Source organism: Portunus trituberculatus, chromosome 25 (assembly GCF_017591435.1).
Source record: "Portunus trituberculatus isolate SZX2019 chromosome 25, ASM1759143v1, whole genome shotgun sequence".
Lineage (NCBI taxonomy): Eukaryota > Metazoa > Arthropoda > Malacostraca > Decapoda > Portunidae > Portunus > Portunus trituberculatus.
Window position 1 is genome coordinate 10620938 of NC_059279.1, and position 18424 is coordinate 10639361.

General features: G+C 36.0%; 1 protein-coding gene across 7 annotated transcripts in view; it reads right to left on the reverse strand.

Annotated features, from left to right (window-relative positions):
- The window catches only part of LOC123508993 (RING finger protein nhl-1-like), an 86795-nt gene that overhangs the window by 23286 nt on the left and 45085 nt on the right, over positions 1 to 18424 (reverse strand). For all 7 annotated transcript variants that reach the window (XR_006676073.1, XR_006676076.1, XR_006676077.1 and 4 more), the window contains 5 exons: positions 7870 to 8005; positions 7147 to 7289; positions 5253 to 5414; positions 4534 to 4791; positions 3355 to 3572 (listed from right to left, as the gene is read on the reverse strand). Coding sequence is in view for 1 of the 7 variants with exons in the window: in XM_045263107.1 (XP_045119042.1) it covers positions 3355 to 3572; positions 4534 to 4791; positions 5253 to 5414; positions 7147 to 7289; positions 7870 to 8005 (917 nt within the window). In the remaining 6 variants the exon portion in view is untranslated. The remainder of the gene's footprint in view (positions 1 to 3354; positions 3573 to 4533; positions 4792 to 5252; positions 5415 to 7146; positions 7290 to 7869; positions 8006 to 18424) is intronic.

The following is an 18424-nucleotide window of genomic DNA, read 5'->3' on the forward strand; positions in this document are numbered from 1 at the left end:
GCAAAGAGTGTACATAGTTTTAAAGAAAAATTGGATAAGTGTAGATATGGAGACGGGACCACACGAGCATAAAGCCCAGGCCCTGTAAAACTACAACTAGGTAAATACAACTAGGTAAATACACAGGAGTTCACACATTTTTACTAATGTGACTGCTTGCTTTTGTTCAGCTGCAACACTAGCTAACTTTAAACATTACATGCTTAAATACTTTATTTCTTCATTTTTTCCTGAACATGTCCAACTGAAGGGGGTATGTTATAAATGACAGTGTGTCACTAAAGACCCATATACACTGCATGCCAACACATACTGTATCCTCAGGAGGCATGGGTGATGTTGAACCAACATGTGAATGGGTAAGAGACTGAAGCCACAATGCTCATTAGTTACCATTCGGCTTTGGGGGGATGTGTGCTGCTGTCAGCAACAATTCTGTTTGAATATTTCCAAACTTTTATTTCTGATGTTTTTAACTCTATATTCCTTGTTTTTTTACATTCCACATGCAAAGATGTTCCTTCTGAATTTCTATGAAGTGCAGGGTGGCATTCTTGATCCATTCATATTTTACTTGCCTACCTGTGTGCAAGCAAGCATCCACTCATTCTACTGTTTGGCACAACACTGCCCAGCAACATCCGTTAAGTGGATGACGCTGCTGGCTGGTGTTAAAAACTACTAAAATTAACACTTTCCAACAACACTACACACACGCTCACTCTTATTGTATATGAACCTTTATATGCTATCATATACAGTAAGTATTTTACTGTTTAACAGTGTTTTAATAATTTCATGCAAGCTTATCAATGTACTGTATAACATGTCAGTACCAATAGAATTTTTTTTCATTAGAATGGATTAATAATTTTTTCTTTATTTTTTATGGGAAAAATACGTTTGGTATACATTCTGTTTGGCACAATTCCAAGGGTGGGAACAGATTAAGGATGTATACTGAGATACTACCATATATATATATATATATATATATATATATATATATATATATATATATATATATATATATATATATATATATATATATATATATATATATATATATATATATATATATATATATATATATATATATATATATATATATAAAGTGGTACCTTGAGATACAAGCTGCATGAGATATGTTTTTTTTTTTTTTCTTAGATATGAACTATGATTTGGTAATTTTTTATTTTGAGACATGACCAAAATTTTGAGATACAAGCTGCTGTAGTCAGCAGCTTGGTGCATCAGCTTAACTAGTATCTATGCATTTCCCACAGATCTCATGCACTGTGATTGTTCTTTCATCATTTTCACACTATTTAATGACCTTTTTCATTGTCTAAAGAAAGTGCAGTTTTAATTTATGTTTAATGTTTACATGTGAGTGGTGCCTGCATCCTTTCCTGCCTCTCTCCTCCTCCTCCACCATTAACACCATTAGCCGAAAACATCTCTCCAAGGTTAGAACACTAAATAAACTTTTGTTGTTATTTCACATATTTTCATGCCTTGACAAAGTTTGCATGTGCACATAACTAAAAACGCAAAACAAATTTCTCCTATCTCTGCCTACCTCCTCCACTGACACTTAACACGGAGAGGGGGAAATATGTAAACAAACATCTACGCCAGCTTCTATTCCCTCTCTCTCTATCTCTCTCTCTTTTTCTTTCTCTCTCTCTCTTAAAACTTTGTCTATTCAATGAATAATGTTTACAGAATCATCAACAAGCTCTTCTGTAATTATTAGAGCAGCCAGCTTCTGTGGGTGGCAATATTTGTACACTCCAGCTAATCGACAGTCCCAAGGGAGGATTGGGAATGCAGTAGGGTAACGTCCCATGGAATGCACCCTCTGAGAGAAATATACTTTATAAGAGTAGGTTATCTATTTATATTATCTTTTGTTATGTTTTATTATGATTCTGTGCAATAATGTAAAAGAAAATACAGGGGTGCTGTTTTTGGAGAGGATGGAATGGATTAATGGCATTTCAATGCATGTCAATGGGAAAAGTTGTTTTGAGATACGAAGTTTTCGAGATAGGAGCTCCATCACGGAACAAATTAAACTCATATCTTAAGGTACCATAAAGCTAAACATATAGAGAGATTAAGATGGCCAATGAGGAGTTAGTTAAGAAGAATGTACGTAGTGGCATAACGGGTAATAAGTACAGCTGATTACAATACTCACAGATCATTTGTCAGTAATATAAGTATTCAGCTTGTTAGTTTTTATACCAACTACAATACTGCAATGCACTGTGCCAATCATTTGCAAGTTAATACAATTACATACTTATTATAATTTTATCCCAAAATATCCTGTGTAGTTTGGAATAAAGGACAGTTGAGAGAATAAAAATTACTGCATTTGTAAATCACTAATGCTAGAGGAAAACTATTTGTTCTTATTGTTCTACTTGGCTATGTCTATGGAAACTGCAGCCAAGACTGAAATATTAAGACCTGAAAAGTGTTACTAAATTGGTAATTATGTTTATCTGAACTACTATACATAAAACCTGAGAAGGTTATTAGATTATTGTTTTCTTAATAAAGAAATTTTTTGGCCAAGAGATACCATTTTCAGTGAGTGAAAGAGGTAGAACGACCTCAGGAACAAGCAGAAATAAGACAGGTGGTGGAATGAAGTGCAAGAGAATTACTATAAAAAGAGCACAAGCATATGGTGAGCAAACCAGCATTGGCTAGAGTTAGTCAGGAAAGAGTAGTGGTACACACAGACACTGACGGGTTTCTATGTCATACAATAAAACAGGACTTTTACTATGATATCAATTCATCTAAAAGTCCAAGTACTACTTATTCATCAAAGAGATTCATATAGTCCGTCTCATATTCTCAGGTGCTCCATCTCCCAAAAGGTGCAGCAAGTTTATTCCATTTTTGTTCCTGATGTGAATGCAATTTTATTACACCCACATCAGGTGTGAATGGAACTGGGGTGTACATACTAGTGCTAGTGCTAGTGGTGGGAATCAATGGTGGTTGGAAGGGTTGAAAATATATGTAAATCAAGAAGCTGATTTATGGAATAGCACTCAAGCATGTCAAAAAAGCAAGTTTACTTTTCATCTCATATTTTAGTTGATTATAAAAAAATTCTTAGACTTTTCTTCTTATAAGCAATAAAACCACACATGCCAGACATCTTCACATCAAAGATGTCAGCATCAGCACAGCATGATTGACCAGAAAAGGGTGGCACTGAATCATTATCATCTGGCAGCATCACTTGAGAGGCGGAGCTGTTGTATTAGTGGTGGTGTTTGGTTGGTTTAGGGGCAGAGGGTGGGGAGAAGGTGAGACAGACTATACCTCTCTACATTCCTTTCCCCGAAGCGTCTGCGCATGAGTGGTGAGGTCCTGCCTGAGTAGCCATAGGTGTCTTCCTGGTCCCTGAATTGAGCTGCCAAGCGGTGATCACTCTTACTCTTCATGAGGCCTGAGCCAAGGGAGGGTCCCAGGCCATATCCATCATTTTTGCTGGAGGAACTGAAGCTCAGATCTCCAAGGGAGCTCAGGCTTGACACCAGCTGAGTATGATATCACACCATTAGAAAGCTCACTCTCTTCTATTCTAGCATGAATATAGAAAAGTAGTAATTGGGATAAAGATAAAGTAATTAGCTCACAAAAATGTTGTGAACTCAATCCTGGTTAATAATAGTTTCTTAGTGAAAGAGTTAACACTTGCTACTATAGTAAGAATATAATGGTCATAATGACCTAGCTCTAAGATTTCTTAATCACCTTTTAAATACTAAAGAATAATATTCATGTGTTTTATATTCTATATATATTTACTCACATTAGTTTAACAAAACACTACATACAATATGAATAGAGAATTTGCTTTATTAACTCCATCATGTATAGTAAAGAAAAAAAAATGTAAGATTTTCTTTTTTGGGAAAAAAAAAAAAAAAAATATATATATATATATATATATATATATATATATATATATATATATATATATATATATATATATATATATATATATATATATATATATATATATATATATATATATATATATATATATATATATATATATATATATATATATATATATATATATATATATATATATATATATATATATATATATATATATATATATATATATATATATATATATATATATATATATATATATATATATATATATATATATATATATATATATATATATATCTTGTGTTGTGAATTCATCATTTCTGAAAATCATACTAGTATACCAGTTGCATATTTTAAGTCTTTAAATACACCATTGATTTTGCTTAAATCAAATATGTTTGTAAAGTGCAGCCTAAGAAAGGTGCTTAATTCATGCATAAATCTTGTCATGTATTTATTAAGCATTTAGCAATATTAAGTAAATTCCTTACTAAATAAAATATTCTACATAGAGATTGTTCATGCTTATAACAAGATAAACAGAATAACAAGTCAAAAGAGTAATTTGGTTAGATGCTGAGCTGCCCTCCTCACCTTGTTTAAATCATCTGGAGGATTAAATCTTGCCCTCCTGCTGTAGTCTCCTGCCTCGTAATCAAAGCTTCGTATGAATTCCATTGTTTTGAGAAAGATGTCTTTGGTGTCCATGAGTTCAGCATCATCCCAGGGTGTGTTGTCATCCATGTGTTTCTCTGCCAGGTCAATGTTGGCATTGATGTTGGAAACTTCTTGATCAAGGCTTTCTTTTAAAGTGTTCAAGTTCTTGAGTTCACTACTGTGATAGTTCTCAACCTGAGGACGGAAGTGGAATGAAGCTCAAAGAGAGAAATATACACCAGACAGAAAAGAATGAGGTATAAATATATGACAACTATCAAGTAAAGACACATCAAGTAGATATTGTATTTAAGTAGATATTTCATGTAAATACAGATTTACACAAATCTCCAGACATTCTTTGTGAGCATACTAACCTCCTCAGCTTAAGCTGAATTTTTTCACATGTTATGGTATTCTAAATATATTCCCTTTTTGTCTGATTCTTCATGAAAGCAAGCAATTAAGAAGTTGAACATGTTGCCTATCTATCTCTTTGCCTTAATTATTGTTCAGAGAAAATGAAAGGATATTAACTACACCATTCATTCCCAATACTTATTACTTGACTATGCTAAACATGTGCAAACAATAGACAAGATACACATGCCTATTTATGACCTTTAGTAGAGTAGAAATTCAACTGCCAAACTTACCTCAGATTTGAGGAATGCACACCTGTCTTTGACTGACTTTTGCAGACGCTTGGAGATGTTTTCAATCTCTTCAATACAACTGTTGGTGTTCTGCTTCAGCGACACAATGTTACGTTCCACTCCAGTCAGCTGGTCATTGAGTCGGTGGGCCGCACGCTTCACCTACAACACCACAGAACATTTATTCGATGGAATAGAAAATAAATTGAAAGGTTCATGAAAACTGGTGCTTGTAACTGTGTTTCTGGAGAGGCTATACATGTACACTGAATGTCAGAAGGGCAAATTTTATTGATTTAACTTAATGCTGCTTTCATTTTAGCTTGTGAGAATTGAGTGTGATTATTGTAATGTATCACAGTTCTTATTGTGGCTGAAGGAAAATTCGAGAACTTCTTAAGGTGAATGAATAATATTGTTTTAGTAAACTGTCAGAGACGGATGAAATAAGAAAGGCTACATAGGATAGACAAAAAGGCTGGAAAGAAAATGAGAATTCTATAACAAAAAGTCTATTGTGCAGTATTAGTAAGTAAACCAGAGTATATACACTATAAATGCTTTGGAGTGATGTAAGAAATAGTAAAGAACAAAGATTTCCCATATCTAGATGGGGAGCTTCAGTGGAAGATGAAGAATAATAGACAAAAACATAGCTAGCCCTTAAAAAAAATGACATCAATCTTAAAAGTGTAAAAAACAGTTAGTACTGTATTTAAGGCAAAGTAAATGAATAGATGATATGGTGAAGTTAGAAAGAGATTCCCTTTTCTAGATCATATCCCATTAAGACTATATATTTTCAAAGAGGATTTGCCTGGTTCTCATAGATTATAGTGGGACTTTGGTTGCTAAACACCTCCCTTTTTTAACAAATCAGTTGTCAAACAAAATTTCAAGCTCAAAATTGCCACAGTTATTGTACCATAACTTGGTTAGCAAACAATCCATTGGAAATAGATTAATCTGTTCCTGGATTCCAGAGCTAAGATTGAAAGAGAGAGATTCGGCATGCATCCCAGCTCCCTGCAGCACATATATATCTTTTATCAAATTTTTTGTGCACCTCTTTGCAAGATGGCATCCTGACAATGTTTATCATGCATCACCAGCTGTCCTGGAATAGGTGAGGAAACTCTGTGCTGCGATCAGCTGTGATGATGTTATTAGCAGCATAAATCTTGTGGAATCTCATGACTCCCAAGTCTTGTCATACTGGCAAAGCATCTGGTAAATGATACTACTGTTCAATCCACATGAATATGAACAGAAAGTAAAAACTTTATTACAAATGCAGAACACTAGAAAAAATTATTTCCAAGATGCTTTGCTGGTATAGCAGGTCTTAAGAGTCACAAGCCATATTTGCTAATCATGTTATCACAGCTGATCGCAGCACAGAGACCCCTCAACTATTCCAGGACAGCTAGTGATGCATGACAAACATCATCAGTAAGATCAGCATCAGCCATCTTGCTGTCAGTTCAATGCCATTACAGTAGGGGACCTGGGACAATGATCCTTTTGTTTATTCTAGCTGAGAAGTGCTTAAAAGTGTTTAATAGAGAATACGTGCTGTAGGCAGTGTGTGGTGCATGCTGAATCACTCTCTCAAACACAGGCCTGGGGTCCAGGAATGAACTGATTTATTTTGTATTGATTCTTATGGGGAAAATGGTTTCAGTTTTTGAACATTTTAAAGGGTTTGCAAACAACTCTCAAGAATTAATTAGTTGAAAACTAAGGTTCCAATATATCTAGTCCTTGATGATAAAGAGTACTTCTAGAACTATCTTTAGAATCATGAAAACATTAACAATTCAACTACAGTCTGTTAAAAGTACACAGATAAAAGCACAGAAACCTATGAAAATATGAAGCATGAGTATCTTACCTGATTGTTGATGCGTCCAATCTCTCGTTTCAGTATATCTGAATGTGCTGCCTTGCAATCTTCACATATTTTCTTCTCACAATGAGCACAGATGGAGAGGTAGTTCTTTTCATTGCACACATTACACCTTTCCATATACTGGCCTGTGTGAAGGAGAAAATAGCAATGTGAGAGTAAAATGGGAAAAAAAAAAACATACTAGAAGTGGTAAACAATAAAACATACTGCAATTCATTAAGAGCTGGGAACTTGTGCCAAGACTGATACAAGCAATAGATTTTTGCAGTTATAGAAGTATGGTTTTCATTTCTAGTTTTGTGTTTCTTGTAGTCATTGCAAATTAGATGGTCTTGCAGAAACATACAACCATAAATGGAAATCTGTCAGTAAATTTCTGACATTGTGAAATCCACTAGTACAGTATTGCCACTAACCATCAGACAGTATGAGTGAATGCATCTTCTTATAGCCCTCATGTCAACTACTCCCACCAAGCCAATATTCAAAATCAAGAAAAGACAAAAAGAAAAAACTTGTGGAAAACAATGTAAATGATAAGGAGGAAGAAAATGTGTAAAGAAATAGCACAAATATACAAGGAAATAATCAAACAAAGACCACACAGAAATTAATGAGAGAAAACTAAAAGATGAAGAGAACAAAGTTACTGGCTGAAAGTACGAGGATGATGAAGATAGATCAGATATGTAGGACTATTCTTACCTGTGTGAGGGTCTGGTGTCTCGCCCGTGATCTCTATGTGGGCCTCAAGGAACCTCTGGAGGGTGACATTAGAGGGGAAGCCCTGCACCCCATTGTAAGGAATGCGGTGCTCGGCACGGCACTCGGGACACTTCACCTGCAGTGTCGATGTTGTCATTATTATCAGAGTATGAGATTATCTAGTTAAAGTACAACATTGGATCATGGTGGAGTGGATGTACAATGCTGCTACAAAGTGTTATCACAGAAGACAACTTAATTATACAAGTTACTCAATAAACATATGAATGACTTTTTTCCCTGTGAAATTGAAAAATATATTGAAGAAAGAAAATATATGTCGCTACATATTCTAAGTGTGTGTGTGTGTGTATGTGTGTGTATTTACCTAGTTGTAGTTTTACAAGGCCTGGGCATTATGCTCGTGTGGCCCCGTCTCCATATCTACACTTATCCAATCTTAATTTAAAAGTATGCAAACTCGTTGCAGACACTACTTCTTCATCCAAACTGTTCCACGTCTCAATACATCTATGCGGGAAACTATATTTTTTAATATCTCTCAGACATCTTCCTTTTCTCAGCTTTTTACTATGCGATCTTAGGCTTCGGATGTCATATTCTTCTCTCAGGATCAGTTTCTCATTATCCACTTGGTCCATTCTGTTGATCAATTTATAAACTTGTGATCAATTTATAAACTTGTGTCAGGTCTCCTTCTTTGTTCCAGGGTTGGTAGATCCATAGCCTTTAGTCTCTTCTCATATGTCATCCCTTCAAATTATGGAACCATTCTTGTAGCTATTTTTTGTAGCCTCTCCAATTTCCTTATGTGTTTCTTTTTATGAGGGGTCGACACTACTCCTGCATATTCCAATCTGGGTCTTATTATAGTACTTATCAATTTCTTCATCATTTATTTGTCCATGTAGTGAAATGCTACTCCAATATTCCTTAGCAAATTATATGTTTCTCTAAAAATTCTATCAATATGGCTTACTGGTTGATTGTTTTCTTCCATCGTCACTCCTAAGTCCTTTTCCTTTTTTACTTTCTCCAGTTCTATTCCATCTCCCATCTTATAGATTCCCACAGGTCGTCTTTCACTCTTTCCCATTTCCATGACATGGCTTTTGTTCACATTGAATTCCATTTCCCACTTCTTACTCCATTCCCAGATCTTATTTAGGTCTTTTTGCAGTATTTCACAATCCTCCTTTTGCTTTATAACTCTGCACAGTTTCGTATCGTCCGCAAACAGTTTTATGTAGCTGTTCACTCCTTCTGGCATGTCGTTAATATAAATGAGTAAAAGTATTGGTGCCAATACTGACCCCTGTGGCACTCTGCTTTCTACTGCTCTCCACTTGGACTTCATATCTTTAACTACCGTCCTTATTTCTCTCCTCCTCAAATAATTTTCTATCCATCTCAATGTGCTTCCTTTTAAGCCACCCTTCTCCTCTAACTTCCACAGTAATCTTGCATGTGGCACTTTGTCAAACGCCTTTTTTTAAATCCAAATAAATACAGTCAACCCATCTCTCTCTCTCTTGTACTCTATCAACTATTCTAGAATAGAAACTCAATAAATTAGTTACACAAGACCGTCTTTTTCTAAAACCAAATTGGCTATTTGATATTAATTTGTTGTCTTCAAGGAATTTGATCCATTGTTTCTTTATTAATCTTTCACACATCTTGCATATTACACTAGTTAGTGATACCGGTCTATAATTTAAAGGTCCTTCCTTTCTTCCACTCTTATATATGGGAACCACCTCAGCTCTTTTCCATTCTACTGGTACTGTTCCATTTTCTATTGAGCATTTTATGATGTATATAGGACTTGCTAGTTCTTGCCTACATTCTTTCAGTATTCTGCCTGAGACTTCATCTGATCCCATTGCTTTCTCTTCATCCAGTTCCTTCATTAACTCTTTTATTTCAAACTTGGTTACTTTAATCTTTTTCATATAGATTGTCTCTCTATTACTCGGTGGCCTCTCAAATTTGGATTCCTTAGTAAAGACCTCCTGGAATTTTTTATTTAATAGTTTTGCCATACTTTTTGGGTCTTCCACCATCCCGTTCTCTCCTTTTAACCTTTCTATTGTTTCTTTTTGCCTAATTTTTCCATTTATGAATCTATAGAACAATTTTGGTTGCTCCTTACATTTTTCGACAATGTCTTTTTCGAAGTTCTTTTCCTCTTCCTTCCTCACCTTAACATTAATTTCTCACTACTTTGAAGTTTTCCTTATTTGTTGGATTCCTATTTCTCCTCCATCTTTTCCATGCTCCATCTCTTTTGTCCTTTGCCTTGGCACACCTTGCATTAAACCAATCTTTCTTTCCTTCTTCTTTAGGTCTATATTTTGGGACATATTCCCTGACTCCTGTTTTGTATATTTCCAAAAATAAGTTATATTTGTCTTGCATTGTCTCTGAGTTTTCCATCTCCTCCCAGTCTACGTTTTTAAAATAGTTCTTGAGATTTTCAATATCAGCCTTTCTGTAATTTAATCGGTCTTCTTTGTATGAATCGTCTCTATCTTCCTTTCTCTCTTCTATATCTATTTCTAATATTGCATGGTCACTCTTTCTCAATGGGCACTTATATCTTATATCATCATTCATTTGTATACCCCTTATAAAAACTAGGTCCAATCTCGCCGGCCCGTCGTTTCCTCTGAATCTTGTGCATTCCTTTACTCTTTGGTCCATCAAATTGTCTATCATTAGGTTCAAGAATCTTTCTCCCCAGGCTTCTTCCCCCATACCACTTTCATAATTTTCCTAATCCACTTCTTTACAGTTGAAATCTCCTACTAATATCACTTTTCTCCTTTCTTTAACAATTCTCGTTAGACTCCTTATTGTGTCATCTATCATGTCTTTATATTCTAGATTGGTCCATGAATTTGTTTTTGGTGGCACATATGTTACAATGATTGTTATCTCTTTTTTAATAATATGCATCTTAATATACAATACTTCTGCTTTTCCTTCCCCACATTCCATTTTGTTTATCACTATCTCCTTCCTTAACATAATCATGACTCTTCCTCCTCCTTTACCCACTCTGTCTCTTCTTCATACATTATACCTATTATCCAAGTCTATTTTGATTGCCTTATTTAGTTTTGTTTCAGCCAGGCATACAATATCTAGATTTTCTTTCTTTATGTAATCTCTTAATTCTAGTTTACTTGATAAAACCCCATCTATGTTCGTATACATCATTTCTAATCTCTTGCCTTTATCATTTTTAGTTAAACTTGTTCCACTTTTTTCTCTTCCTTCTCGTTTATATACCATTTCCTTATCCTGTCTTCTAGAATTCTCCAAAAAAATGCCTTCTTCTCCTCTTCTGACCTTTCATTATTCTTTTCCCTTACAGCTGCTGCCAGTTCATTGTATCTCTTCCTTTCTTCCTCATTTCTATTTTTCTTTATATAGATATCCTTGCAGCCTTCCGTTTCTCTAAGTTTTGTTGTTCTATATAATATTTCTTCTGTTGTTGCTTGTGATTTTAGTAGTATTTTAATTGGTCTCATTTTTCCTTCTTGATATGGTCCCATTCTGTCTGGAAGATTGTGTAGAGTTGATAGATGGAGGAATTGAGTTTTTGAGGCATTGAAAACTACTAGATTTTCTCTGTCCCAATCAGAAATCTTAGAAAGTCAGGCATTCTGTGGCGTCCCTGCATGATCTGTTGACTTCCTGAAAGGTTGATCGTCTCTGAAAGGACGTGGAAAGATGTAGGATGGTATCATCAGTGTAGGAGCAGATTGGGCAAGAAGTTTGGTTAAGATCATTAATGAATAACAGAAAGAGAGTGGGTGACAGGACAGAACCCTGAGGAACTCCACTATTAATATATTTAGGAGAAGAACAGTGGCCGTCTACCACAGCAGTAATAGAATGGTCAGAAAGGAAACTGAGATAAAGTTGCAAAGAGAAGGATAGAAACTGTAGGAGGGCAGTTTGGAAATCAAAGCTTTATGCCAGACTCTATCAAAAGCTTTTGATATGTCTAACGTCACAGCAAAAGTTTCACCGAAATCTCTAAAAGAAGATCAAGACTCAGTAAGGAAAACCAGATCACCTGTAGAGTGACCTTGATGGAAGCCATTCTGGTGATCAGGTAGATTGTGAAGTGGCAGATGTTTAAGAATCTTCCTATTGAGGACAGATTAAAAAACTTTAGACAAGCAAGAGATTAAAGCTATAGGACGGTAATTTAAAGGATTAGAACAGTCACCATTTATAGGAACAGGCTGAATGTAGGCAAACTTCCAGCAAGAAGACAAAAATTGAAAGAATTTGTCCAGGCAAGGTGCAAGCACAGAAGCAAAGTTTTTGAGAACAATAGGAGGGACCCCATCAGGTCCATAAGACTTCCAAGGGTTTAGGCCAGCAAGGGCATGGAAAACATCATTATGAAGAATTTTAATTGGAGACATGAAATAGCCAGAGGGAGGGGGAGAGGAAGGGACAAGCCCAGAATCATCCAAGGTAGTTTGTTAACAAAGGTTTGAGAGAAGAGTTCAGCTTTAGAGATAGAAGAGATGGCAGTGGTGCCATCAGGATGAAATAAAGGAGGGAAAGATGAAGAAGTGAAGTTATTGGAGATGTTTTTGGCTAGATGCCAGAAGCCACGAAGAGAATTTGAGTTTGAAAGATTTTGACATTTTCTGTTTATGAAGGAGTGTTTGGCAAGGTGAAGAACAGATTTGGCATGATTCCAGGCAGAAATATAAAGTGCATGAGATTCAGGAGATGGAAGGCTCAAGTACCTTTTGTGGGCAATCTATCTATGATGTATAGCACGAGAACAGGCTGTGTTAAACCAAGGTTTAGAAGGTTTAGGTTGAGAAAAAGAATGAGGAATGTACACCTCTATGCCAGACACTGTCACCTCTGTTGTGCGTTCAGTACAAAGAGATGGGTCTCTGACACGGAAACAGTAATCATTCAAGGGAAAATCAGCATAATATCTCCTCATGTCCCCCCCCAACTGGCAGATGCAAAACACCAGAGGCATCTCTGCTTTGGAGGATCTTGAGGAGGGATTGGAGAAATAGGACAAGATACAGTAATGACATTGTGATTGAAGGAGCCCAATGGAGATGATAGGGTGACATCATAAGCAGAAGGATTATAGGTGAGGAAGAGATCAAGAATGTTGGGTGTGTCTCCAAGACGGTCAGGAATACGAGTAGGGTGTAGCACCAGTTGCTCTAGGTCATGGAGGATAGCAAAGTTGAAGGCTAGTTCATCAGGATGGTCAGTGAAGGAAGAGGAAAGCCAAAGCTGGTGGTGAACATTGAAATCTCCAAGGATGGAAATCTCTGTGAAAGGATAGAGGGACAGAATGTGCTCCACTTTGGAAATTAAATAGTCATAGAATTAACTATAGTCAGAGGAGTTAGGGGAGAGACAGACAGCACAGATGAATTTAGTTAGAGAATGACTATTAAGTTGAAACCAGATGGTGGAAAACTCAGAATATTAGAGATCGAGGGTGGGCACGAGAGCAAGTTAAGTCATTGCGCACATAGACGCAACATCCAGCTTTGGAACAAAAATGAGAATAGGGAGCGTAGGAGCGAACAGAGAAGGGGCTGATGTCAGTTGCCTCAGACAGCTATGTTTCGGTGAGGGAAAGAAGATGAGGTTTAGTAGAGGAGAGGTGGTGTTCCACAGAGTGAAAATTAGATCTATGACCTCGAATGTTGCAGAAGTTAATGTAGAAAAGTTAAGGAAAAGTCAAGACATTTGGGGTCATTATCAAGAGAGCAGTCTGACCTGGGGACATTTCTGGTCCCCTCCCCAGAAGGGGAGCAAATAACCCATTTATGTGTCATTTTGTGTTGAAGCAAATAACCCATTTGTGTGTCTTTTTGGGGTCAGGGTGTCTTGTATAACCACTCTTAGGTCTTTCTCTTCCCTCCTTTTCATTTAACCTACTCTCCCATTTTGTATTCCCATGTAGGTCTTCTACTACTCTTACCCATTTCCATCACATGGCATTTCTTGGTATTGAATTACAATTTTCACTTTTGGCTCCACTCTCAGACCTTGTCTTTCTGTAATTCCATACAGTCCTCATTGTTCCTTATTACTCTCAAGAGTTTCACATCATCTGCAAACAAATTAATGTAGCTACTTAAGCCCTCTTATATATCATTACCATATATTTGGAACATTATTGGAACCAGCACTGATCCCTGTGGTATGCAACTTGTTACTATGCTCCAACTTGATGGGGTGTCTCTTATCATTGTCCTCACTTTTCTTGCTGTTAAGTAATCTCTCATTTAGCTTAAGATATTTCCCTGTATTCCTCCTATGTGTTCTATTTTCGATAGGAGTCTTTGACTGGGTCTGGTAACTAAGCAGGCCTTATTTTTTTTTTTTTTTGTTTTTGCCCTTACATAAAAAAACAACAACCTACCAAATGCCTTTTTAATATCTAAATACTCCATGTCAACCCATCTATCTTTCCCTTGTACCTCATCTATTACTCTTGTATAAAAGCTTACTAAATTGGTTATACATGATCATCCTTTTCTAAATCCAAATTGGGAGTCATTTATGATTAAATTTTCTTCCAGAAATTCCAATCATTTTTCTTTCATCACAACTTCACATAACTTTCCCACAACACTAGTCAGTGACACAGGTCTATAATTTAAGGAGTCAGTCTTTTCCTCCTTTGTATATCGAGACTATAATTACTCCTTTCCATTCCCTTGGTACTATTCCTTCCATTAAAGAACTGTTGATCTTTACATTCAGTGTCTATCCTGACACAATCTGGTGTCATGTCTAGGACTGTCCAGTATAAATTACTTTTTGGCATCTGTCCTTATTCTTAAGCTTCATTTCTCAGTTCTCTCTTTTTACCTTTCTTCCTGGTTCATATCTTTACTTATCCAAATGTTATTATATTCTGTCCTTGTAGCCAATTTCCCTGTCCTCGCTAGTATTTCTTTGATCCATACTTGAGATTTTATTTCAACTCTTAATGGTCTTTTAGTTCCCTTACTATATTTTACAATTTTAGTCAACATATTTTTACAAATTATTTCTCTGGACCCTGTTCCTTATCCTGAACCACTGGAAATGATTTTTTAAATGATTTTAAATAATTCTCCTTTTCCCTCACAAATTTCACTAAGTTTTTCTTCTCTTATATTCCAAATATAACCATACACTTCTTTTTTGTCTACTGTGTACCTCACTAACTTCCTTTTTCTTTAATCAATGGTATAACTTTCTTTGGTTTCCTCCTGTATCTGCTTTTAATTACCTTTGCAAAGCTAACTTTTTCATCTTCACGTTCTTTTTTCCATGCCTTCTTGTACTCTTCTAATTATGTTTCATTCATTGGTCCTTCACCTGTCACTCTTCGTGACTTAGTCCTTCCAACGCCGCTTCATAACTCTTGCACTTTTCCTTAATGGCACTGTTTTCCCTTTTTATTCCTTCCAATGCTTGTTTCATCTCTGTGTATACCATCATTGCATTCTCCAATCTACCACATTTCTCTTTCAGCTCTCAATTATCTTCAAACAGCTGATTCGGTTTCTTCAGTATTCCAGCAAGCAAATTTCTCATGCATCTAACTTCTCTTTTTCACTGGTATTATCTTTCTCATATCTCTTCTTCTCTAAAGTCAGGAAACTCCCTTCCAACGATAAATTCTCCCAAATGACTCAGCCCCAGCGGAGTCTCGATTATCCTGCCCCATTGTGTCTCCTGTGCCATAATGCTTATCTTTATATTACCGGCCGTGTCGTCCATAATTTTATCGTCTATTGTTAGTTTATTCGATTTCAACACAGCAATACAGCAACCTGTTTAGCTTGAAGCGGGTATATCCTGTAATTCAAGGGGACCGTCCGGTGAGGTTTTTGAAATATCGGAAATAAAGAGGTACATGGGTAATTTTTTTTTTTTTTTCGCTGAAAGATGTTTATTACACGACGTTAGTTTAGTAGTTACAAGCGAATTGACCCATAAATAACTGCGTGAAAAATAGTCAATTTAAAAAAAAAAATTTCCTATAGAGGACATATTTCAATTTTGCCAGTACAGATATGAAGTATGTCGTATACCAAAACTTTTCACCTCATAGAATTTTGATTTTTTTTTTTATTTTGATGGCCATTATGATTTTTTTTTTTATATATATATATATATATATATATAAAATTATATTGCGGCACTTAAAAAAAAATTTCCAAATTCTAGGCGGTAGAAATGTAGCAGCTTCATTGAGCTTCAAAATGATACCTCAAAATTGAAAATCCGTTGAGAAATGTGGGAGAAGATTCGATTTGAATGATAAAAAGTGGAAACTGAGAAAAAGGCAAAAAACCTAGAGATGTCATTTTCGTCCTCTATGACCCTGTACATTTATTTGGGTTGGATATTTCATGCTCATACACCACCATGTGCATCATATATCCTTTTTAAGCATGTTTAGAATATTCTGTACGACTCATATGGCCGCCCCTACAATGATTGTAGTTATTAGTCACTCGAAGGCGAGGGTGTCTCCCATCCATGCATGGTCGTTACAACTTGTAATTTCCACTTGCACCGTTTGTTTAGATAATTGTAAGGCAAAAAAGGCAGGTAAAATAGGCTGGATTGTGGCTTGCAAGGTGTGAAATAACGGGCGAGATACTCCATAGATCCTCATCCCATCGCAGTCACATGGACACTGAGATGGAAGGGGAATTAGGGGACTCTAACTTAGGGGAGAGGTGTGTTCCTGTGTACGCCATAATACTAAGTTGCCAGCGCCCACCTTTCCTTACCAAAGAAACCACTTTCCATGGCTTTTTCCGTGCTTATTATCATCAATTTTATGGTACAGAGTGGGGGGAGGGAGGAAGCCTCGGGCTGCGGTGGGCGTGGCAGGGGCCCTTTAAAGTTTAAATACCTAACGTATTTTAGCGTTTTTCCCAAAAATACTCCATCACTATGTTGCCATATGTTTGGGGATGCTTTGGTGGTGTTTTGGGAATTTTCGATATTTTTCAGATTTTTTGATACCATGACCACCGGACGATCCCCTTAAGGTGAGTTTCCGACTCACAATCGGTGCCTAGCGACTGCAGAAAGCAGATGCAAAACAAGACCAGCATGTAGGTCTTGCTAGTCGATTTGCGACTTTATTTACGTAGTGACATCACAGAGTAAGCTTTGAAAATGTGGTTCCAGATATAAAGAAGATGTTAGAGTTGGTGAGGGAAAAAGAACACATCTGGGTCACCAGAAATGAATTATACAGTAAAAAACTACAATTGAGAACTGTTTCCCTCAATGCAGGGTGTTGGAGGTGAAGATTAAGGACTTGTCAGGATTGAACTTGACCGCAATTGTGCATAGTCTTTTTAAGATTAACAATTTTCTTATTAGAAATGTAGACTAATTTAGAGTGTGGTAGACACTCCTTTCTTTCCTTATAAGGAGCAGCTATTTGTACGTCCGCTCTTAGCAGCTGCCTCTGTTATGTATATGTGGGTCCGCGAGACTGTGTGTGAAGTCAATGGCGTGTGAGAGTGAGTGAAGGAGCGCTAGTGCAAAGAAGCTTTCATTCGACCGTATTGAGAATGTGATTTTTGCAACCTTAATGAATTCTAAGACACTACATCTCTCTGAGCTTCAATAAAAAAACACACACACACACACACACACACACACACACACAAAGTTGGACTACAAAAAATGGCTACAAGAATGGTTCCAGAATTTAAAGGGATGACATATAAGGAGAGACTAAAAGCTATGGATCTACCAACCCTGGAACAGAGGAGAGAGAGAGGAGATCTGATACAAGTTTATAAATTGATTAACGGAATGGATCAAGTGGATAATGAGAAACTAATCCTGAGAGAAGAATATGACATTAGAAGCACAAGATCGCATGTTAAGAAACTGAGGAATGGAAGATGTCTGAGAGATGTTAAAAAATATAGTTTTCCGCAAAGATGTGTTGAGACTTGGAACAGTTTGAATGAGGAAGTGGTGTCAGCAACGAGTGTGCGTAGTTTTACAGAAAAATTGGATAAGTGTAGATACGGAGACGGGGCCACACGAGCATAAAGCCCAGACCCTGTAAAACTACAACTAGATAAATACACACATACACACACATCTATGTGTGTGTGTGTGTATATATATACATATATATATATATATATATATATATATATATATATATATATATATATATATATATATATATATACATATATATACATAATTGTTCTATGAAATATGGTGTTTTAGGGGGGGACAGATGAAAACCACCAATTTCTTAGTAAAACCAGAAATATAATGGTTGATAAGGTAGTTCTGACCGGATCATGCATACAGTGCTAAATTTTACTGATAAATATAGCCTATAAATATGAATAGATAAACATCTCTTGACGCGGACACTTCCGTAAAAATTCCCTACAACAGATATTAAAAAGGTTGTATGGTAAGATCTATAATAGCCCCGATGTACAACAATGGTTCCCAACCT